The sequence below is a fragment of the Colias eurytheme genome, chromosome 7, assembly GCF_061535395.1.
Source record: "Colias eurytheme isolate Ceu_HAF_F1 chromosome 7, ilColEury1 Martin Lab GWU primary, whole genome shotgun sequence".
Taxonomy (NCBI): Eukaryota; Metazoa; Arthropoda; class Insecta; order Lepidoptera; family Pieridae; genus Colias; species Colias eurytheme.
In genome coordinates this window covers 9,646,757-9,670,645 of record NC_142986.1, presented here as the reverse complement: position 1 = coordinate 9,670,645, position 23,889 = coordinate 9,646,757, and the positions used below count along the sequence as shown (strand labels likewise).

General features: G+C 33.9%; 2 protein-coding genes across 3 annotated transcripts; one reads left to right on the top strand and one right to left on the bottom strand.

Annotated features, from left to right (window-relative positions):
• Positions 1–2,571: 2,571 nt before the first annotated feature.
• Positions 2,572–3,611, bottom strand: mRpL49 (mitochondrial ribosomal protein L49). The gene is made up of 2 exons (XM_090103644.1): positions 3,384–3,611; positions 2,572–3,074 (listed from the first exon to the last, which is right to left on the bottom strand). The coding sequence occupies exons 1-2, from the start codon at positions 3,600–3,602 to the stop codon at positions 2,607–2,609; spliced, it is 687 nt and encodes a 228-aa protein (XP_089959770.1). The 5' UTR covers positions 3,603–3,611; the 3' UTR covers positions 2,572–2,606.
• east (enhanced adult sensory threshold) lies at positions 3,591–23,072 on the top strand. 2 transcript variants are annotated; one of them, XM_090103643.1, is made up of 10 exons: positions 3,591–3,730; positions 4,268–7,671; positions 10,322–10,346; positions 14,114–14,314; positions 14,951–15,095; positions 15,639–15,807; positions 16,852–16,992; positions 17,896–18,047; positions 18,396–20,043; positions 20,278–23,072. In XM_090103643.1, the coding sequence occupies exons 2-10, from the start codon at positions 4,570–4,572 to the stop codon at positions 20,914–20,916; spliced, it is 6,222 nt and encodes a 2,073-aa protein (XP_089959769.1). In that variant the 5' UTR covers positions 3,591–3,730; positions 4,268–4,569; the 3' UTR covers positions 20,917–23,072. The 2 variants fall into 2 exon arrangements, with proteins under 2 accessions (XP_089959769.1, XP_089959768.1); XM_090103642.1 differs by having other exon boundaries at positions 10,322–10,391.
• Positions 23,073–23,889: the final 817 nt, after the last annotated feature.

The following is a 23,889-nucleotide window of genomic DNA, read 5'->3' as shown; positions in this document are numbered from 1 at the left end:
TTCCTTTAAATAATATCAATTTATTAAGCTTTTGTCGTTTTGTGTAGTAATCAATAGTTTTATCAGTTTTTGCTTCATGATGTAATTTAAATGGATACGATGATTCAATGTTGATGGCGTTTACGTATAAGAAACTCACATTTTGAAAAATCTCACGCGAGATTCGAGGATGGGGGAGGGGTTGAATAAATTCTCACGACATCTCACCAGGGGGGGAGGGAGGTGCAGAAAATTTTAAAAAACACCTCACGTAATTTATGGACGCCCCCTTACTCGATCACAATTTTTGTAACTTTACTATAAACGGAACTACATTTAAAAATATACTTTATTTATTGAGTTATAAGGTTGCTTCCATTCTGTTTATTTACATTCTCAAAAACATCAATCGCTGCAGAGGTGGCTTGCGACAAAGGCGGCTTGTGTCAAAGGCCTCGGCGATATCATTTAAGAACATAATATTATGTACTTTAGGCAAACTTGTTATAAGATCTATTTTACTTTCTTATTAGTCCATTTGACAAGGATATTGGGTAAGATACCTATTGGAATAATTTTATTATTATGTATGTACTTATTAAATCCGCGAATAAAAAAAAATTTTAGTCGTGAATATAGAAATTGGGTCGCATTTTTTTAATCCGCGAATAGTAAAAACACGAATAAAGGAAGCGCGATTAAGGAACTTTTACTGTATTAGTTTCTGTGAATGTTGTGTTTATTTGTAATTGTTGTGCATAATAATTTATAAATCCTATTGGAACAACTATTGATTAGGCTTTTTTTAATAAATAAAAATAGGTAAATAAATAAATATTACTTAATATAACCTACCGTTTTACTTTGCGTAGTCGGGTAAAAGTATAAATATTTAGGTACTACACCACGGTAATCTTTCCTAGTAGATATTGTATATACATAGTTAAAAAAATCCAGTTACATTTTTTTAACAGACTCATCGATAGTGTCACGTCTGTGCTGTTAGTCTATGAAAAATGGCGCGAAACGCAGAACGCGTGGTGATTTTTCGCAAAATGATAACAATATTAGTAAAATGCATGACTTACTCATAATAAGGAAACTTACTGGTGAAAAGTCACTCCTCGGGCTTTGTTTGTATTATGGGAACTGTTAAAACAATATCTAAGCAAACACGAAGGCATTTTGAACAGAGCAATAACACGTGTTGACGCGGCAAGCGGGGGGCACAGTCCGACACAGACTAAAGAGACTTGTGATTCTTACCTCTAGCTCGTGTTAAAGAGAGTGTAGTAGCGATCGCCTCTCTAGTACGTAGTACATTCTATCTCTATGTAAATGTAGAACATAAACTATTGAATAAGGTATCTAACTAGGTAGGTATAAAAACGTAAAAACATCAACAAACCAATAAAATTTGGTTTAAAACATCGATTTACAATAGAATATGGTGTAACTTAACACTTACATCAACAATTTTCGTGGTAAAACTGTCAATATCTATTAATTTAAACAGTTTCAAACACAAAGTAGAAAATAATCGAAGGAAACAGTACGTCCGCCGTCGCCATTTCATAAACATAGGCAAAAGGTACCTACCTATATATTTTATTAGTCCAAGTTATAAATAGAAGCTTGTATATAATACCGTTTCAACGATCTCGATATAACAAAAAGATTCCCACGGAACGTGATACAACCCCGCATTTTGTTAATACTTACAGTTATATAAAACAAAACGCTTTAAAAATTACAATAGGCAGTCTGAAAGCGTATGACCTTGGCCATAAATTACATACCAGTTAATCATTTATGTCATTACGTAATCATACCGTAAATGTTATATTATTGATTCCTTGCAACTCGCTAGCGTTACACGGAACTTTACTAACTTTACAATATTACAAAACCGTTCTAAATTGCGTAAATAACTAACCTAATTTGTAATAAAAGTTAATAACCTAAAATTGCTTAGACAAGGGATATAGGACTGAAAGTCGCATCGAAGCGCAAAGTGGGCGAAGTAAGATATAGAAAAGTTGTTTTGAACAAAGAAGTGTGGTCGAGTCGAAAATAAAATATATCTTCGTGAGGCCCAGAACGGAGCGGATGTTATATAGCTACGTAGATAAAACCTTCCGCCGTCGCCAGCGCCCCAAGTGGCGACGGAGCGAAACATTCTTCATGCCGCGTACACTAGGCAAAATAAGTTGCGACGGCGGACTCCATGATTATATTTATTTATTTATTCATAACTTTTTCATATACTGTGTTTTAAAGATGTGTTGATGACAAATAATGATTATCGAGTGATGACTGATTACAGTCGTAAACATTCTTATATAAAGCGTTAATGAGTTATTAATTTAAAATATTATTAGTAAGAAATCATTATAATTAGAGGATATTATTCATTAAGTTATTTTTTAAAGTATATTTTTCGGTATTATGTATAATATTTAATAATTTGATTCAAATTTATGTATACAATTTATTTATAGCAATTCAAATGAAATTAATAGATACATTGTTAATCTTATATTTATGCAAAATAGAAAATATGATGGTAAGTATAGAAAATAAAACAAAAAGTTCATCTATAATTTTTATTTTACTATTGAACTACTTTAAAATCCTTTTGAATAAGCCCATTCTGATAAAGCGTTGACAAAGTCGCCCTTAACTTCAATAAATTTGCCTAATTCATGAACTCTTGTCTCAACATATCTATTATATCTCTTCTTCAGATAATCTTTAATTTCATCATTCATTAACCAAATATCACCTTCAATTTTTTTTATTTTTGATATTTTTCGCATCCCTCTATAAGTTATACCTAAGTAAATGGGAAGTTCATGGTTTTTCGTTCTTTGAATGAAGAATGGTAAATTGTTAGCTTCTTCTTTTGGTGGGATCCATCCCGAAGGATACGATTCTTTTGGTGTCACTTTGGGAATGCTTTCAAAAGGCATAAGCCTTTCTACGTATTTCCATTCGGGTGGATTTTTTACTATCTCGTAATCATATTGTTCTTTAATTTTTTCCACAAATGGAGAATGTGCATAATTTGAATAATTTCTACTTGATGGGTGTACCTGTAACAATAAAAAAATAAATTATTATTTTTATTAATAAATTTAATTACGTCATACACATATACACGTGGTATATTTTTAGAGGTTATACACACAAAATAATCTTCTATTATTAAATATAAATTGGAATAACATAAAAAAAAAACTATATCACAAATAAAAAAACAGCTTTCAATAAAACCTGAAAATTATATTTTGCCAGATTAACAGTGAAACCTGTTTTCAAGGGTGTACAGCCATAGTTCTGTCACATGTCGCGGCCAAAGCGACATTACATCGCGACGCGGGTGAAAATAATTAAATAATTACCGATATAAACTTCGGTGCGACTTTTGTACCCAAATCAGCAGTGTTGTTCAGGATCAACCCGGTTTTTCCAACAAAAATTCGTGCAAACGCGCACTGTGAACGCCACACGGTCGCCATTTTGAATAGCGAATAGAGCGCTGAGCGATTGCTTGCTACAAGAGCAATAAGAACTATATTATTCGTTTCGAAGGAAACATTATGGCGGACGCCTGCAGACATTTGGGCTTTTCAAAAATCGTTTTCTAAGTTTATTTGCGTGTTTTTATTGAACTTTTTCGCATATTATGGTGCATTGAGTGTCTAATTGACTTTTTATTGTGGTTTTTGACAGTTTCGTGGGATAAAATGTGAGTATTTAGTGAGTACATAACGGAGGTGCGCCACGGGTAGGGAAATGATTTGGTGCTTTCTGTCTCTCGGCCGACGCACACGCAGCGCACAGCTGTAGGTGGCGTTGCGGTCATACGACCACCAAAACATGAGATTTTCATGACTTTTCCGAGCATTATTTTTGCGCTTTTGACGCATTTTAAGTTATTATTATTGCATATTAGGCTTATTTAGAGTTTAATATTTCATTTTATTGAGTGAATATGGACTATTTCAAAACATAAATATGTCAAAATTGTGCGCGAACTTGGCGATCTTATTGCATTGCTTTTGTTTATCACAAATCATAAGCACCTCTTTTGACTGATTTACGTAAGTTATTATTTAATAATTAAGTCGACAAATATGCATAACATAGAGAATAACAAAGTATTAGTGCAAAACATTGATTGCAAACAACATTCGTCACGTAATAAGTAAACGAACTTAATTTTGTTACTTTGATAGTGATTTAATAATTATTGCTGCTAAATATGTTAATTTATTCATTTCAGATTTATTAAGCATCAATTAGAAGTATGATTAAATGACGTCACAAGAGAAGATATTACTTGAAAGAGCTTATTCTTCAAACAATTTTAGAAACAGTGAATTCTGTTTTATAGGAAGATTAATTTATATTTTATAAATTATATTATAAAGAAAAGGAAGCAATTAAATAGTAGATCTACTTACACACTATTTGTTTATTGTTGAAATTGACTTTATAAACATTCAAGTTAGCTATATAACAAAAGTTAACTACTATCAACCTAATGTCGGAAGTACAGGGCAAATTTTCATCTAACATTCCAACATGAAAACCAAACAGCCCAAGGAAGAGTCAGACAAGAGTATTGATGAGGAAACTGTAGTGGAACCAAAGACACGAGCCAGGAAAAAGGCCTCCGACTTGGAAGAGGAGAAATCAAAGACGAGTCAAGATGAACCAAAGGCTCCACAAGAAATTAAAAAGCCAGCAGCCAAACCAAAGGCAGTAGTGAAGAAACGGCCACTTGGTATCCGCAAAACAAAAAATTTGAGAGGCAAAAAGGTGGCATTAGCAAAGAAAAATGTAATCAAACCAGCAACAGCTAGGGGTAGAAAACCAGCTGCAAAGAAACCAGATAACTCTCAAGATAAGGAAGCCGTCCCATTGATACCTGTGTCTGAAATTAAAAAGGAGCCTGTTGACGAAGCAACACCTAACTCCAGATCCTCCAGTCCAAAAACAACTGGCCGAAGATCTAGATTGAGTTCTGATATGGTCATGATGAAGTCTGTATTAGGTGACTCCCCAAGCAGCCTCATTCTGGGTCCACGGACAAGCCCTTATTCAATGCGTTCTGAAAGAAGTAATAGTCCTTCCTTGTTTGAAGGCAAAAACTTAAGGAGCGGCAAACCAAGGAAAGTTAAAAACAATTTACTCAATGAAGTTGTTATCAAAGAACAGAAGAAAAGGAGAAGACTATTATCAGATTCTAAACCTGAGACTGCGGAGACTTCTGAAGAATGTAAAAAGTTAAAGCGGGGCCGCTCCTGCTCAAGAGATGGCAGTGAGATATCCAAATGCTCAGACATCACAGAGTCAGACGTTAGTCTCAATGAAACGCTTAATGAAACTGAAAACAAGGAGCTCAACAAACAAATAGACAAACCTAAGACTGAACTAGATGTAGATATTGATACTAATGTACAGATCTCGACTATTGGAAAAGTGCCTTCCCTTAATGTTGACTCCAAAACAGAAAACAAACCCGACTCTGAGCCTAGTTCCTTGACCAAGGACAAGAGAAGATTGAGCTTAAAAAGAAGTACTTCATTAGATTCCGACAACAATAATAGTAATAGGATTAAGATAAACAATTTAAATTCATCAGACATTGAACTCAAATTGTTTGAGACTGAAAATGATACGCTTTTAGAGGACCGTAGTAGTATATTAAATTGTATGTCAAAGACATTTAATTCAAAGGAAGTTTCGAAGAATATAAGGAAGGCGAGACGCGGGAAGAAGGCCGCAGCAGCCCCGAGGTCTACCGCTGGCCAAAATGCCAAAAATGGTACTCTAGCAAATGACTTAGCTGATGACAAACCTGACACTGTTGATAGTCTTACTAAGGAAATTAATGATCTCATTAATAACTTGGATCAGAATATAGACTGTGATCAAGATCAACCTAGTGAACCTAGCACAACAGTAGTGGACCAGATGCAATCTAAACCAGTCAGACAGTTCTATGGATTATCAAAACCACTCGGGGACAATAATAGTATTGTAACCCCGGAAACACCTGTTAAAGATAAAGATGGTATCATAGCAATAACTAATGAGTGCACACCATCTAAGAATGATGACAGTGAAAATATAAGACTACACTATGAAGAGGATTCTGCTGAAAAATCTACAGATAGGCAAGAGATTACTTATAAACGAACCACAGTAGCTAGTATAGACAAATTAATGGACAGGCTCAAGGAATTTGAAGAGTTTGATAAGAGAAGACAACGCCAAGAGTCTGAGTCCAAATCAACAGACAGCAAAAGTGTTATGGTCACTAATGATGTTGTTTTAATACCCAAATCTGGAGCAGATATTAAACCATTAAAAGATATGCAACCTGCAAAATCTCCAGAGAAGGTGTTAGAAAAGGAAAATGTATTGAGTTGTTTTGAAAACAATTCTGCTATTTCTATAGTGAAAAGAGATCAAGTTCGTCGATCCATTGACGTGGAACTTCCTAATTCGGTGACACTGATTAAGAGGAATAGTGTTAGCGCGCGGAAAGAATCCACAAGCTCAAATCACTCCAGAGAGTCTGATGCTATAAGTATATTTGAAAAGTCACTTGGTAAAGATGTGACATTGACGGAAATAAGGAAATCAGTGGACAAACCAGTTGTGACCACATCACAGATTGATTTACACCAATTTGCCACCTTACAGCCTAATAACTTAACACAAACAATAGGAGGTGTGACTTTAGATTCTAGTCAGATATCTATAACACCGCGAAGCGTAGAGGCCAAATTAAACAGTAATGACGTACAAATAACAAAGAGAAGCTCAAGGGATTCCTTATCCAGAAAATCATCCAGTTCGGAATTAGATGAAAAGATGGCTACTATCGAAAAAATCAAGTCACCACAACATCAAATTAAATCGCCTGAAATCTCTATTACGCCAACACCAGTGGCAGTTAAATCGCCTGAATCTACACAGCCAATGGAAACAGAGGCTCTTGCACCTCCATTAGAGGATGTTAAGACGGTTCCTGAAGAATTAGATAACGCGGCACAGAGCGTAACTAAACTCGAATCAGCGGATAAAACGGAAGTCGAAACACCTGCACCCGAACCCGCAAAACAAGAATCTGAAGAAGATAATAAACCAAAAACAGCTGTAGTTGAACCTGAGATAAAACAAGACACAAGTCCTCCAAAGGAAGTCGAAAGTGAAACAAAACCTGAGGTTATTCCTGAAGCTAAAGTAGAGGAAGTCAAGCCGAAAACGCCCAAGATAAAATCGGCGCGTAATTCGACGGAAGTACAAGCCGGGCCGAGTAACATGCTACACGAGACTCCAGAGAGTCAGAAACGTAAAGAAAACGTGCTACGAACGTTGGGTCTTCTAACGCACAAGGCGGCGAATGAGGCTAAAATAAAGAAACTACGCGAAAAGGAGTTGATATATGGCGCGAATTATAATATAATGGGGAAGGGGAAAGCGTCGAAGTCTGATTACACTGGCACGCTCAAGACTGTGATAAAGTTGAATAGGGGGAATGGGGATAAGAAGAAACATAGGAGTTCGTTGAAGATGACGTTCCAGAAGAGCAAGAATCGAGGCAAGCCGCCGATGGAGGTCGGCGAGGCGGGCGGGGAGGATGACGCCTACTACACGATTGAACGACGAGAGGTGAGACTATGATCTATTTTATTACTAATTTTATAAAGTATTCTGATACTAATTTAATAAACCTAATATTTATTTTATGAGGGATAAACATGGAATTTATTGAACAATTTTAAATGTATTTTACAACACTCATAATAGACAAGGCGAATTACAATAAAATCAGTTCAGTATTTACTTAAATAGTAACAAGTAATAAAACTAAACTTGATTATTTTCGTATGTAGGAAGAATAAAAAAAGCACAGAGAGGTGTACTTCAATTATATTAATTCTTAAAAAAATATATCAAATTCCATAATTCTTATATTAACTAAGAAAGAAAAATTATTTAATATTTAATTTGTATTTCTCTTTAAAAGTGTGGAAAGCAATACTGATTTGTAATATAAAGCTCATTTATAATTTATGAAGAATTAAAGCATTTAAAGCTTCAAACAGCTTTATGTTACTACATATTTATTTATTAAGGTAAAGATAAGGAGAATAATATTATAAAAAATATTATAGTAAAAATCTACACTTAATATAAAGAAGAAATATTTGTCTCAAAAACAATAAGTGTGAAAATTATTTCACCAACAGAAAGCTACATTATTTCTAAGTAGCAAGTTACATTCTTTGATTCACATTTTTAGTTTACATAAGTTACTTTTCATGTGAAGAAAGAGAGTCTAGTTTACAGTTAAATTCATAAGTAACATCTTATTATATTTTAGTTAACTATTAAACTAAACAATTAAACATGTATGTTTGGCTAAAGTTTTACTATAATAACAAGATTTCTTTTTCTTTAATAATTAATTGAATTCCACATTAATAAGCTTTCCAAATTAAGTAAATTGTAGAACTTTAGTGAAAACCTTTTCTTGTCCATTGAGTTTTTATTTTTCTCTTAAAATTGAAAAAAAAGAAACAAAGAGTATTTATAGCACATAAGCTTTTGTCTATATATTTGCTCTCTTTCATTTAAACTTAAAATAATGTACAATTTGAGATGAAATTATAAAACAAAGCTCTTTATAAGAATTTTAGTTCAATGATAAATGTTTTAGTTTGTAAGCATTAATGTCTCTTATTTTTTGTTTCATTTCTTTTATAGTTTAACATTGTTGATAATGTTGCCTTCTTTATTTGTTTATATTTTAAAAAATCTGCAAAAGCATTCATATAATTTGTATTATCAATCATCACATAGTAAGGGCGCTTGTGCACTACAAGGAATTTTACTGTCCGGCATTCCGATTTTTTACGGTCCGGTGTGGCATGAAAAAACCGATGAATTGCTTGTGCACCTGTCCGTCTTTACTCGGATCAGTGCGGTACAGTTCAAGGAAGTATGGCGGTATAATGCTATCATAAATGATTGTTTTTACAAGAAACGAGTAAAAATATAGAAGGTGAAATATTATATTACTTCGTTATAATAAAAAGTAAAGTTCCGTAAGAGATTTAAAATGCGTGTTTCACTTATTTATTTTAATCGGTGACGAGGAGCTAAATCTATTCCCACTTGAACTTTAACTTACCAACACTTACTTAGATAATAATTATAGGTCAATGCTTGGTCAATGTATATAAAATAACAATACCGACTTCTCAAATCTCATTGCCAGCTAAAAGAAAGTAAAACAAGAGCTTGCTTTCAATTGGCATATGCAATAAAAAGAGTAAAATCCAAGCAAGTGGGCACTCGAAAACAATTATACCTACAGCGACTCGTAAACTCAAAAAACCATCCGGAATAGGGAAAAGTAAAATGTCGGACAGTAAAATTACGTATAGTGCACAAGCTAGTATTTAGATTAATTGCGTGCCATACCGGACCGTAAAAAATCGGAATGCCGGACCGTAAAATTCCTTGTAGTGGACAAACGCCCTAACTTGCTGTCCTGAAAGACGTTGTCGTGGAAAACATTTTCCTCATTTCGCGCGAACTGTCAGATGCGTGAAGCTTAAAACAGCCTACTTACTTAACAACAACTTTTATTACGGCCTTACTAATAAAAAGTTAAACAATGGATAAATTTCAAGCATTTTCTACCATACCTGTGTCCTGCTCTTGCTCACATGAAACGTCAATCATAAAAACAAGACAGGTTATTGCAATAACTAATCCATTGCATAGCGAATGGGTAACATTTTATTAGTAAGACCGTTAGTGTTTGGCGCAACTTTTTTTAAGATTTTTCATTTTGGAACTATATATCTCGTAGCCAACACACACAACCACAAATTAATAATTATCGAAATCAGTCCACACGATCGTGAGCAAGGGAAAAAGGGATTTCATACAAATGAAAAATGTAATCGCTAACTCGATAAAAACAAGATAGGTAATATCGTAGATGTTTATTTATTTATTTAATTTAGATGTTGCATTGAGAGTTAGTTCTACACGAAATGTGCTACACGTGTTTGCAGATTTTAAATTCGATAAGAGTAGTTCATGAACACGGGTTTAGTCGAAGATTTATACGCGAAATTTCCTATGAATTTTTGGCGTGACTGTTTATAACAGTTTTTGATGAAGTTTAGCCTAACTTAGGATAACTTATGTACATATATCCCTCTAAAGAACATTTCAAGTGACATATTTTGTGTTTTTTCTAGAAAAAAATAAAAAATAAATTTGTATATTTTTCGTTCCGCAGGGCGTCGCCGGCGCAGCATCGGATGGTTCGCACAGAAAGTCACATTACAGTAACCGAAGTAACAACCACGGTGTGTGGATAACTGTATTTTTAACATTGCTATGGGCGAAACAAATAAAAAAAAAGTATTTCAGTTTTATGTCAATTTTTGAAGTCTTCACGTTACGTGAAGATTGATGTTTATACTGATGACTAAAAGAGAAGTATAAAATTAACGAAAGATACAATATCCTTTTTAGACCGGACTCTCAGTGGAGTTTCGTTTGCAAAAATCGCGGACCTAAATCTGACTTCTGATATATATTGTATAGATCCCAGACATCCTATAGACAGATGTTGCCAACCAGTTTTGTGGTCCCCCTGCCCGCACCCCGGTAATTAAATATGGCATACAAAGAAAAAAATAAAAATTTCCAAAACATGCCGTGTGGGGTATCAAATGAAAGAGCTTATTGAGTAGATCACGAATATATAGCATACTATATACATTTCTTACACTTTCTCTAAGATTTTTTAGAAAATTTACGAAAATGGTCCATTTTTGAGTTAACTTTAAACCACTATAGATTGAAAACTCATGAATATATTTTTTAAATTATTATTTTGAATAATTAACAATAGTCCATTGTTTACGATTCAATATTTCGTATAGTGAAATAGTTGCATGGGGGAGTGGGGGGAGCATTCAAAGATGGCGAGTATATTTTCAAGTTCATATAGTATATAGTTATTTTCATCAAATCCACCACATAGCTCACTTATATTATATTACGAACTATTGAATCATAAACAATGGACTATTGTTAATTATTTAAAATAATAATTTAAAAAATATATTCATGAGTTTTCAATCTATAGTGGTTTAAAGTTAACTCAAAAATGGACCATTTTCGTAAATTTTCTAAAAAATCTTAGAGAAAGTGTAAGAAATGTATATAGTATGCTATATATTCGTGATCTACACAATAAGCTCTTTCATTTGATACCCCACACGGCATGTTTAGGAAATTTTTATTTTTTTCTTTGTATGCCATATTTAATTACCGGGGTGCGGGCAGGGGGACCACAAAACTGGTTGGCAACATCTGTCTATAGGATGTCTGGGACCTATACAATATATATCAGAAGTCAGATTTAGGTCCGCTATTTTTGCAAACGAACATCTCCTTGGAGCCTGCTCTATTTGGGAATATAAGTAAAATCAGAAGATTAAATCAATTCTATTAATTAAAGTAAAAGTATCGAAATTGAGTTTTGGTTGAAAAGTTACATACTTGAAGCTATTTCATAAACTTGTTTGGTTTTAGCAAGCTAGCAAATATTTTTTATTCGTTTATTTTTCGGGTTTCCTTGCGCGAAGTTAAAAACTTGCGTTCTTAGCTATTGTATTTATAATTTTAATGTTGTATTTTGAAATCTTTAAATTCTTTATTCAATAATTGTTTCGCCCATAACGATCTGTAGCATCGGGTTTATATAATATATAATCTTATAAATAACATCTGTTTTAACTCACCTTTTTTATCTTGTATTTTAATGTTTTCCTCAAATCCGAATGCTACAAATAACATTAAATTCTAACAACTATTAATTGCATGTTTTAAATATATCTTATAACTGGTTTATTTATTCATCGTGTTATTAAAATAAACAACAAATAATAATATTCTATTTGTTTTAGTTTTTAATAATAAAAAATATTTAACATAGGTAGGTATATATATATACATTTTACATAGTAATTAGTAAGTATATGTTTTTATGGTGGCAATACTTAAGCATAAAAATTAGGCATTGAAGTGAGAAATAATCTCATTCTTATATTTTCAAAATTCAAATATAACAACTATAGCACGAGGTGGTGGGATTAATAAAAACACAGACAAATTAATTAAATAATTACCTATAACAATTCACCCATTAACCATATTTATTCAAGTGAAAATTGTCCTAAAGTACGATAATTCCCTTTTTTCTATTACAACTGTTAATATCCTTAGCGAAGCTAGGCGCCTGTGAGTTGATTTTAAATCTGTTATTTAATATTTTATTGGTTATAGCTGAATATTTTAACTATTCACCCATATACTTGTACAAACATCTACAAACTTATTTAGATACTTATAGAATAAATATTATTTGAAGTATCTAAGTTAGTGTAAATACATAAGTTAATAATAGCAAGATGAAATAATAGTTTAAAAAAACTAAAAAACACTCTTTTAGTTAGGTTTTCTATAAAACGCGTGTTTTTTATTTTTTTAACTAAATATTATTTATTTTATCAAATTAGTGTATTGTCATCGGTCCTAAATAAATCTACAAAGTTTGAACGAAATCTGGCCGTTTAAAGTGGGTCAAAATCGCGCCCAAAGAAGTCGGTTACAAACATACAAACATACAGGTGAAGCTAATATAAAGCGTGTAATAATAATAAAAACAATAGAATGGTTAAGAAAATTATAATACACTAGCTGTGCCCTTCGGTTTTATGCGGCACTCCTGTTGGTCTTAGCGTGATGATATATTTTAGCCTATAGCCTTCCTCGATAAAGGGGCTATCTAACACCGAAAGAATTTTTCAAATCGGACCAGTAGTTCCCGAGATTAGCGATTTTTGACCGATTTTGATGAAATTTGGCACAGACAATCTTTAGACCCTGAGAAAGAACATAGGCTACCTTTAATTGCGAAATATGTACCACGGGCGAAGCCGGGGCGGACCGCTAGTCCAAAATAAACATATTTAACTAATAATATTCTCTAACTGGACTACTAGCTTCCATCAAATAACATGAAACTTTGAAGTCAAGAAACTATGCGCATGCGCCGATAAAACTTAGTTATCAATTACTCCGATTAATTTTGTCTTTACTGTAGGTAATTTCTACTAGCGTAGCACATAATATACTTGGCTATATCCATTGTTTTAATAATATAAGGTATTGTATATTAAAAGTTATAACTTATAAGTAAGTAAGTTATTTGAAAAAAGTCCAATTTTCAAATTTAATTATTTTAATGTTGGTTTGTCTCTAGACAACATTTTTGATAGCCTTCTACGAGAAGATTTTTAAAATTTATTAATTTATGCTTCATAATACTCAACATTCTTAATGTTTTTCGTAGAATGGTCATATAAGATTTTTAGTACATATTTTCAAACGACTCATAAGCTCAATAATCAATATACGAACTTGAAAGCTCTAAATTTACTTTTATTTCCTGTTTATTTGCTAATTATAAACCCTGATAACGTATAGCCAATTTGAGTTGTATTATTAACTCTAGGTGTATACCTAGAGTTAATAATTGTTTTAATAAACTGTTTTAGTAAACTGTTTTATTCGCTTGTATAAGCGATCATACTGACAAATTCATTTTTCAATCACTTCAAGTTTTTCATTTTATGTCAGCTGTAAATGTTGGCAGTTTGTTGTTCAATTTCACAATTGAGTTTCACTACCAATTCTATTCTGTTATATTGTCATTCTCTAATGTCTTTTCCAATAAAGATAACTCGGATTTTACCATCAAAGAGTTATTAATAAGCACTTGTTAGATTGTGATAAGACGTAATAAAATAAATCCACTCAAAATCTATAAAATAAACAAAAGGAAAGCTTTTTGGCTTTGGAGCAAACGTTAAGATACGGAAAAAGTTATCGCCCGTAAGAATTTATTTGCCCATGATCGAAATACATGTCGTAACTATTTAGTACTTTATAAGTTTCTTTTATCCAGACCATCAATAATTGAAAGGAAATTATAAACAGCACTTCTTCCACACAGAAGGCGAAGCGGTTCCCGAACCAGAACCGAAAGAGACCCTCAACCTCGTCATCCCGGAGAAGGCGTCTTCGTTCAGCATCCACCCTGGGAGGCTGTGCATGGACCAGTGCTTCTACTGCGGCGGCAAGTTCGGTCTCTTTGACACGCCATGCCACATCGCGCAGATGAAGAGCAGCGAGAGGCAGAAAAAAGTGCTGGACAGTGAGTAATCTTTATATTCTATGGACTGACCGGTTGGCTTGGTTGGTAGTGGCCCTGCCTTCCAAGCCAGAGGTCGTGGGTTCGATTCCCACCCGGGGCAAATATTTGAGTGATGAACATAGATGTTTGCTCTATGTCTGGGTGTAAGTATTTATTTAAAAATTATATATATGTATGTTTATCAGCCATCTGGTTTCCATAACACAAGCGAAAGCTTAGAATGGGATCAGATTGTGCCGTGTATGAAAATTGTCCTGAAATATTTATTATTATATTTTATTCTTATGTATGGAGGTATAAAATGGTTAATTACTATTATCGAAGTGGTAAATGCAAAAGTTTTTTTCTTTTTATATTGATTACTTATATAAATAATTAGCTTCCCCGCCCGCGGCTTCGTTCGCGTTGTCTAAAACTTAACAAATTATGCAAATACAAAACCGGGAACCACGCTATCCATTGGTGATAACGAATTGAAACTAGGTGCATTATTTTAGAAATTATCGCCAACAGATATGCAGGACTTTGTTTTATACATCATGATGTATTTTGATAACATATATCATTGAAAATCAGTCAACCAATTTTCATAATTTTTTTTTGTAATGTAATAATTCATAACCATTCGTCCCTCAGACGAAGAGAAACTAACAATCGACAGTTGCCTCTGCGACGCGTGCTACCGCCACGTGGACCGGCGCGCGAACTGCCCCTCGTACAGGAAGCGGCCCGTCGGCAAACCGCTCGACCTGCCGCAGCCGCCCTCGCCGCCCAACACCGCGTGAGTATACGCTATTGCTATAGCAATAAGGCGCTGTTTCGTGTGACACGTTGAATTTTTTGAACCCTGCTTACAGTGCTAGTAAAGTGCTACACTGTTTAATTCTATATTTTTTTTAAGTGAAACTTCTTTGGGCGCGTTGAGACTAAAATTTCTAGGTCGCATCATAGCAATACCGTCACGTCATGGAGTAAGGCGACGATTTTGTTATCTTTGAATTTTGCCAAAGGAGATTCACTTCTGACACGTGTGCGCAGACACGCTCTTTTTTAAACACTATTGTTTTGCCATTTTGCAAATGCTTATCTTCGACGATGTTCACATTAGTGTATTTTTACTTTTTATTATGGTGCTTGTATAAAAAAAATATTATACCATAGTACAAACATGTTTTATTTTAATAACTAAGGCCCCGGAATCACAGACACAATAGAAAATCTATTGTGTCGTGGACCGATCGGGCCGTTCGGGGCTCAATGGGTTAATGCAAAACATTTGACAACTACTTTTTGTTAAAAATAAAAACTATTTATCATCCCCCAGTGGTCCAGAAAAGCCGCTAAGTCCTCCCCTAGAGGAGGAAAGTGAGGAGGAACCCTCAGAGACTCCCGGGCGCTTGGCCACGTGCCACACGAGCGGGTGCGGGGCGCCGGCAGACCACTCGATACGGAGGAAATGGCTTATTAAGATGCGATCCAGTGTTAATAAGCTGGTAAGTTATCTTAACTATTGTTTCAATTTTTATTCCGTAAAGGACATGTCCAAAAATGTATGAACCAAAAACCCAGAATCTATAAATCAAAATTTTAAGTTTGTAATGCACCACCACCTTAAATGTAATCCTTCTAAATTTTCGGGTTGTCTGGCAGGAATCGCTTACAGCGATAAGACCGCCCTCTGTACATGTTGTTGTATGGTTCTTAGTTTATAATCCTGTATTAAGTGTGCAATAAAGTATTTTTCTTTCATTTCATCGATAGGAATGAAATGTATATCAATGGATTGTTTTTTAACGAATTTCTTGCTTATTTTATTTTGCTCCTAGCTCCTATACTATAACGATTTCAGGGTTTAGCTACATTATATTATATTTAATTATCAATCCATTGGTACATTGGTCGTTTTTTGGACATCTCCTTTCTCTTTTCAGTCCATTTCTTTACTCCTGTCGCCAATTATCTCCTTTGCTTATCATAATAATTGCTTATCATCAGAAATCATAAAAATGATCTAAATAAAACCTTGTAAAAGTAGTAGCGAAAGGTATATTGCGAGTCTGGGATCTATATTTTGTTGTAATGAACATTGTTCATTAATAATTTTTATTTATTCATTTAGTCATAGTAGTAATATACTTTAACTGAAAAGTGAAAGTCAATATGTAAATATATTTTATTTACATTTTAGATTTGATGTATATACAATTCAAATATTTGAAGACATCCCACCCTTTTATCTATTATTTCAATTTCAAATATTTAATAGTTTTAAGTTATATTAAGATCTTTAACTGTAACTACATTTGTTGCCTGAAATCCATACTAATATTATAAATGCGAAAGTAACTCTGTCTGTCTGTCTGTTACTCAATCACGCCTAAACTACTGAACCAATTTGCATGAAATTTGGTATGGAGATATTTTGATACCCGAGAAAGGACATAGGCTACCTTTTATTGCGAAATACGTACCACGGGCGAAGCCGGGGCGGACCTCTAGTAAATAAATAAAAATAAGTAATTTAAACATTATTTCAGCTAAAACTAGAAGGCGATTACCCGGGTCTACATACGATCCCTCTCTGCGGGGAACACTACCGTGCACTTACACCGCTCATGGCGTGTGTGTTATGTCGGCGTAGGCTCACCAAACATCATAATTTGCACTTTATACATCATGTAAGTGTCAAAAAACAAAACAACCTAAATTGGAATTTTGTTATAGGTTAAAAATTCTCCTACTACACTAAACTTAGCAACACTTACTTCACAACACTTAGCGACACTTCGCAACACTTTCGATAAAGTGTCTGTTGAAAATTTGTCAAATAATGAAACGTAAATTTTCACTAAGATTTACTCTTACCATCCCTGACAAAGAATCAAACACTTTATAAAACTAAATACCCATACACGATCCCACTCTGCGGGGAACACTACTGAGCGCTCACGCCGCTCATGGCTTGTGTGTTATGTCGGCGTAGGCTCACCAAACATCATAATTTGCACTTTATACATCATGTAAGTGTATATTCACGTAAATTTAGATGGAAAATTAGCTATAGTTGAACATGGCTGACACTAAACAACACTTGACACTAATCGACACTTTTTAACCTGCATTTTATAATCTACACTATATATGCCATGTAAGTGTCTTAATAACGGAAATATTACATGGTAAAAAACAAAAATATCGTAAATTGGAAATTTTGGTATAGGTGACACTTTAAGCAACACTTTCTATAAAGTGACTGCTAAAAATTTGTCAATAAAATACATTTTATTGACAATTTTTTACCAGTCACTTTTTTGTGGAAAATTAAGTATTTTTTACCAACACTAGTTTGCACTTTTCCACACTTTCAATAAAATTTATACATTATGAATTTTTGTGTTTAGTATAGTTAGGTGTATTCACCAAGTGACACTTGCACACTATGCGTAATAATGTAATGTAATTGTTTAAGTGTCTCTAATCATTTGATTGTAAAATACACCATGCAAAACAAAAACTTTTGGTAACTAAGTTTTACACTTTTATTTTTATTTATTATATTATATTTTTATTTATTTTTCAAGGGTTACACGGACCTAAACCCGCTGCTCAAAGATGCCGGAATTCCGGTGGAATTCACAGAGCGGCCAGTTTTGTGCAAAGTGTGCAGATATTACTGCACTTTGCTGCAACGTCCAGGCCATAATGATAACCACGCTAGGGCGTATAGACGCAAGTATGTGTTTTGTTTCATGTTTTTTTAGAGCCAATTTTGCTAATTTCTGATTCAAATTTTAATTTTCTGTTTTCATGTTTTCTTCCAGTCCAAATTTGATAATAAGTTAATTTAAATTGTGAAATTGAGTGCTTTAAAAAATGTTTTTGGATAAAAAAATTGAGGATTTCAATGGATGTGAAATTAACACTTGTATAATACCTATTTTTTGCAGTATTTTAAAACTCTTAACTTATCACATTAATAACTTCACTATAAATAACTCAGAATACAGTTAATTGGTAGCCAAGTTTTACAGACAATATAAAAAAGACAACAAAATGTAATTTAAACAAATTGTATTTTCAGATTACTCCAAATATACAATGTAGAAATACCGCCTGAGTTAGAACAAGAAACGGAAGACAACGCTGTTCTAGAAGACTGCAACAATAGTGCAAGCAAACAGAAGAAGAAGACAAAGATAAAAACAAAACAAAGGAAATCCACAGAACCAGAAAAGGACAGCGAATCTTCCGAACGAACAACAGAAAGTTCCCCTGAAAAAGAGAAATTAAAAGAAGAAATAGTTGAACCCGCTCAAAATACTCAACCGCTAGAAGAAGATATCGAGAGTCTCATTTCGTCGAATAAAATACCAGTTCCAGGCGCAAAACCACCGGAATCAGTGCAAAGTGACTGCTCAGAATCTGACATGGCTACCGACGAAACACCGCTCATACCGGTAGACAAACAGACAGAATTACGCTACCTACTCCAGAAACAAAATAACCCAGCGCAGTTCCAACACAAAGCAAATTTGACACAGAAAAGCCGAAATATCCTCAAAGTCCAAAATGTAGGAATTCAGAAGGTCGGACAGCAAAATAGAATCAACGAAAAGAACAGCAAAAGAATACAGAAGCTAGGTCAAATTGTAGCACATAAAGAGAAAACGGCTAAAAAGGATGGAGAATTGGAAATATTTGATCCTGACAAAGCGAAAGAAGCTCCTATCATCAAAAATATCTCGCTCAATGATGAATGTACGATTGAAACAATACCAAACAAAAAACCAGCTGATATAAATACACTTAAAAACAAATGGCAGTTGTCGGAAAGTTTCAGTCAAGTAAAGAAGAATTTGAGTGAGCTATCAAAGAAATTAGTTGATAAGGAACCAAAAAAAGGTTCAGATTCGAAATACTCAAATCCGGTGAAGCGATTGGAGACGAATCCGTCGATTTCGGTCCGAGAATTGTTCCCTGGGGAGGAAGAAATGAACTTGCAATGTAATATAGAATTCAATAACGTTAAAGGCGTTACTCCCGAAGGTTGGGAAAAGTGTAACACTCTGATACAATATGATGTGGAGACTAAAAAGCTTTGGAACGAGTTACAACGGCCGTACGGAAACCAATCGAGTTTTCTGCGACATTTGATCCTTCTAGAAAAGTACTTTAGAAGTGGTGATTTAGTCCTATCTCATAATGCGTCTCCTCATGCCGCGAATTATAGTAATTCGGTACAGAGTAGGTTACGCGCCTACGACAACATAACCGTTGAACCGCCTAAACCAACAAGCCTGATTGAATTCAGAAAGAAACCGTCAATGAACGGTAAAAGCTTGTTGAAGTCGAGTCAAAACTCGGAGACTAAAAAGTTCATGCCTCCGCCTGAGTTTGCGAAACCTAAACCCAAAGAAAAGAAAACGAAACAATTACCTCCGGAGTTAATAGCTATAAATACTCCTAATGCTCAAGGAAGAAAGGCAATACAGAATGTATTGCATAATATTCAACAGTTGGTCAAGGGTGTGTCGGCATCTGATCCCACGGAAGTAGCGGCCGCGCCTCTACCGACGCCTAAGGTAGATAAGGAAAAGAAAGATTCTAAGATAGATAAAGATAAAAAAGATTCGCCCGCGCCGAAAGAGAAAGATAAGAAGGAAGGGAAAAAAGACACGCCTAAGAAAAACAAGGGGGGTTGGAGACCTACGTTAATGCCAATTACTCCGGTAAGTTATGTTTTTATAATTAATTATTATAGCATACTTTTAAGTCTTAACCAATATAATTTTTATAAAAAAAATATTCATTTATTGAAATTTCGTTATTATTTCCGTGAATTTTTTTATTGAAATATCTTAAGCTTTAAAATATATAAATATTCCACATTACAAGAATTTTTCAAAGTATAGTTATCTTATTTCTCAACAATTTGTTTCAACCATTATATTTTTACTTTCCAGGAGAACCTTGCAAAGATAGCGCGGGAGCCGCTCAAAACAGCAGTCGACGGTCACAACTTGCCGAGTCTGGTTCAAGTACTTTCAGCCGGCAATCGCTACCACATCACCTTCGAAGATTACAACAAAATGTGTCTCATACGCCGCGAGAGACAACAGAGACTGCAAGAGAAAGAAGCCAAAAACAAACGATCGTCCGAAGAAACTATCGTTACAGAGATACAAACAGCCATGCTCGGAAACGGAGGCACGGTCGTACAAAACATCACCACAGATAAAGAACTAGACAAGAAGGATCTATCCGAAATGCAGATCGGATCGAACGCAGCGACGATACTGAAAAACGTCGGTTTGAAGAATATTACAATAGCCCCGATACCACCGAAAACCTCCACTATGACGTCACAAACGCTCTCCTTAGTGACCTCCCCCTCGATACTGTCGACTCCGATCAAAATGCCACAGCTCCTGACGGCCGTATCGATTACGAGTGAAACGATACAAAACAACCCCCTTATCACGAGTCCGGTTGTAATGCCGAAGATTCCTAAATCGTTAACGGTCATCCCTCAGACAGTGGTGGCCAACCAAGTGGTTCCAGTTGTGACCACCGCCCCGTCTCAGGTCGAACCGAGACCATAACGAAACCTGTTCTTTTTGGTTGTCTAACAACCAAGCTACGCGGCAAAACCGGTGTGGATTGTAAAATAGTGAAGTGATTGTGCGGTTTTGTTCGCGTGTGACAAAGTGAGAATGTTTTAAAGTGAGAACCAGAGGAGCCTTATCTGTAAATATTAGTTTAATATCGAGCTGTGAATATGGTGACGACGGGATCCGCAAATGGTATGAAGTCATCCATTATTTATTGATATTTATCATCTGATTCAGTTTTGTAAGCTAGCGAATACATTCACTGTGATTATCGACCTCTTTCTTTTCATCCCTTTGTTCCTATGATTATCGAAATTTTTATTTTCAAAATTCTCTAGTCAGGATCAAAAATGCATTTATAATTTATTGTCGATGAGTTCATCAGCTTCATAACATTTGCGAGAATATAGACAATTTACTTGTAATTTATATTGTTTCGAAGTTATTACAATATAGTTATAGGATACAATAAAAAACGTTAAACACCTTGACTGTTCTTTTTTTTTATTCTTTAGGTATGTATTCTATAAAAGGACGAAGGAACATTCAACCTACTATTTATTTTAAACCCTATATATTGGTACAACTTGAGACAAAATATGGAATAGACTTTCATGATGTATATAAACACAATGTTTAACAGATATTATCTTGTATAGAAATAAAATTATTAAAACTGTTTCTGTATTAAAAATGTAAAAAATATGAGAAAGAGACTCTGTTTGAAGTTAAAAAAAATGGAACACAATGTAATAACTTCAAACAACAATTTTGTATAGCGTGTAATTATGAATATATCACTGAAGCATATTTTTCCATTTGTTATCATAATAATTAATGTTTCATAGAAACTAATACATGTATCGATAGCATAGTACATAGCGCACTAATCAACCAAATACCATAGAATATTCATTGAGAATAAACAATATTTTATTACAATCTACAAATCACTGACCAATATAGTAAGTTCTCAAGTGACGACGTGCGAGTCGCAATGTAAATACGCGTATTTTAGGCTCATGGTTGATTGTAAGTGAAATACGTTATATATTGTTGAATTAATAAATATAGTATATTATTTTGGTTCAATTTTGTAGATTATGATCCAATGTTACATTTAGAAGTTACATGTGTTGGGGTGTTGCTGATTCAAGTTGGTATCTATTGTGCATATCAATTTTAATAGCAATAAAAAGATTTGTATGCAAATGCTATTTATTTCGTAAAGATCTCAAACTATATGGCCTAGACACAGATAATGCCTCATGTAGGTAACTCCATGTATTTTTTTTAACACTTAATTGTTTATGATTACTTTTGCATACATATAATATGTAGTTATCCTATGGTATCATAGTGTGTTTTTCTTTTTACTGTAAAAGGAAACAGTTAAATTTTGATTTTAATATTTTCTATGTTTAATGAACCTCTGCCTAAAATTGTAATTTATTGATTGTGTACTTGTTAATTTCGATGTAGGTTGTTACATCCAATCACAGTAGCAGTAAATTTATTTATTTTAATTTGGTTACAGATTACATTATTTTTATATATTGTAATTAGTAATAAGCTTTAAATGTGATGGATTAATTGTATGAATGCATACATAATGACTTCATGTAACTCCTATGTTATATTGTATGAAGTTGTAACATCAAAATTTGTATTACATTTAGATTGTACGATAATAATAAAAAATGTTGTGTGGTTTTATGAAACCACGGTAAAAGTGAAACTGTTCGAACGGTTCCGAACACTGCTTTGTGTAGCGCATGTCGCGTGACGGTCGGCTGCCGAGTAGGTATACCTACTCGGCAGCCGCGATACACGCGACATGCGCTACACAGACCAAAAAGTTTGAGACGATGTAATAAAAGTTTCACTTTAATAAAAAATAAAGCAAACACCCTAACACGTAGAGAAATTGTTATATAACTGTATTTTAGTATTTGGAAGTTTGATGGAATGTTGTTTATCTGTGCTCACAAGAACAAAATGGCTGCCACCGCCCGAATGTTTAGTTTCTTCCAAAGATAGCGTTTTAGTTTACAGTAATATTATGATTTAGTTTTTATTTTACAGCGCACTCCGTGTTATGTGCCTGAGGTATGAATTTGTCTAATAAACATATCCTTATCTCATGATTTTGTTGTTTTTCTTTTACTGTACAAAATGTGGTCGATGGTCTATGGTCATTATGTTATTGTATGCCATCCCTGTATTTAAGAATAATATTAAAATATTCTTAAATACAGGGATGGGTTAAAATATAGGTACTCATTGTGATTTTGAGTTTACATCACCTCCTTGGTACAGTGGTTAACTCTCTAGAAGCTCTCTAGCGTAGAACCGAGGGTGATACCTCGGAACGTGGGTTCGATTCCCGGGTGGATATGAAGAAAAAAAAATATCTCGGTCTGGCAGGACACAGAAGGCCTATTTGTCCATACAAAATAAAAAAAAAATACCAACATCGTCGCCTTACTCCATGACGTGACGGTATTGCCATGACTCGACCTTTAAGTTTTAATCCCAACGCGCCTAAAGAAGCTACACTTCAAAATATTAATAGTAATTTCCTCATTAAAGGTCCTATTTTACATTATCAGGCCTTTTTTCCAATTTGATTAGTCAACTACTTCTAATGAAATGGGTTCAGTAATGTGTTTGAGCGATTTTTCTTATATGTATTCTCAAGTACATTGACGTAGGTCCTTAATTTGTTATTAGTAGATGTTGTAAGATTACTAATAAAGAGTTAAAGTTATTCGAAATAAAACAATTATTTAGGAGTGAATTATAATTTATTACATATATTTTACAGAGATGGATGTCAGAAAATTTTTAACAATTTTCGTACAGAATATTTTTATACTTAGGTAGTTACTAGGTACATACTTTATTGAAGACATTTTAAATTACAATTTACAACACAGGAAACACTGAAAATATTAAATATGG

Excerpts from the sequence above, each read along its gene's own strand:
- mRpL49 (XM_090103644.1), bottom strand. The coding sequence starts at position 3,602 with ATGTCTGCAGGCGTCCGCCATAATGTTTCCTTCGAAACGAATAATATA. Across the intron at positions 3,075-3,383 it reads TCGCACCGAAGTTTATATCG|GTACACCCATCAAGTAGAAA; the intron begins GTAATTATTTAA and ends TTATTGTTACAG.
- east (XM_090103642.1), top strand. The coding sequence starts at position 4,570 with ATGAAAACCAAACAGCCCAAGGAAGAGTCAGACAAGAGTATTGATGAG. Across the intron at positions 7,672-10,321 it reads ACACGATTGAACGACGAGAG|GGCGTCGCCGGCGCAGCATC; the intron begins GTGAGACTATGA and ends TTCGTTCCGCAG. Across the intron at positions 10,392-14,113 it reads TAACCGAAGTAACAACCACG|AAGGCGAAGCGGTTCCCGAA; the intron begins GTGTGTGGATAA and ends TCTTCCACACAG.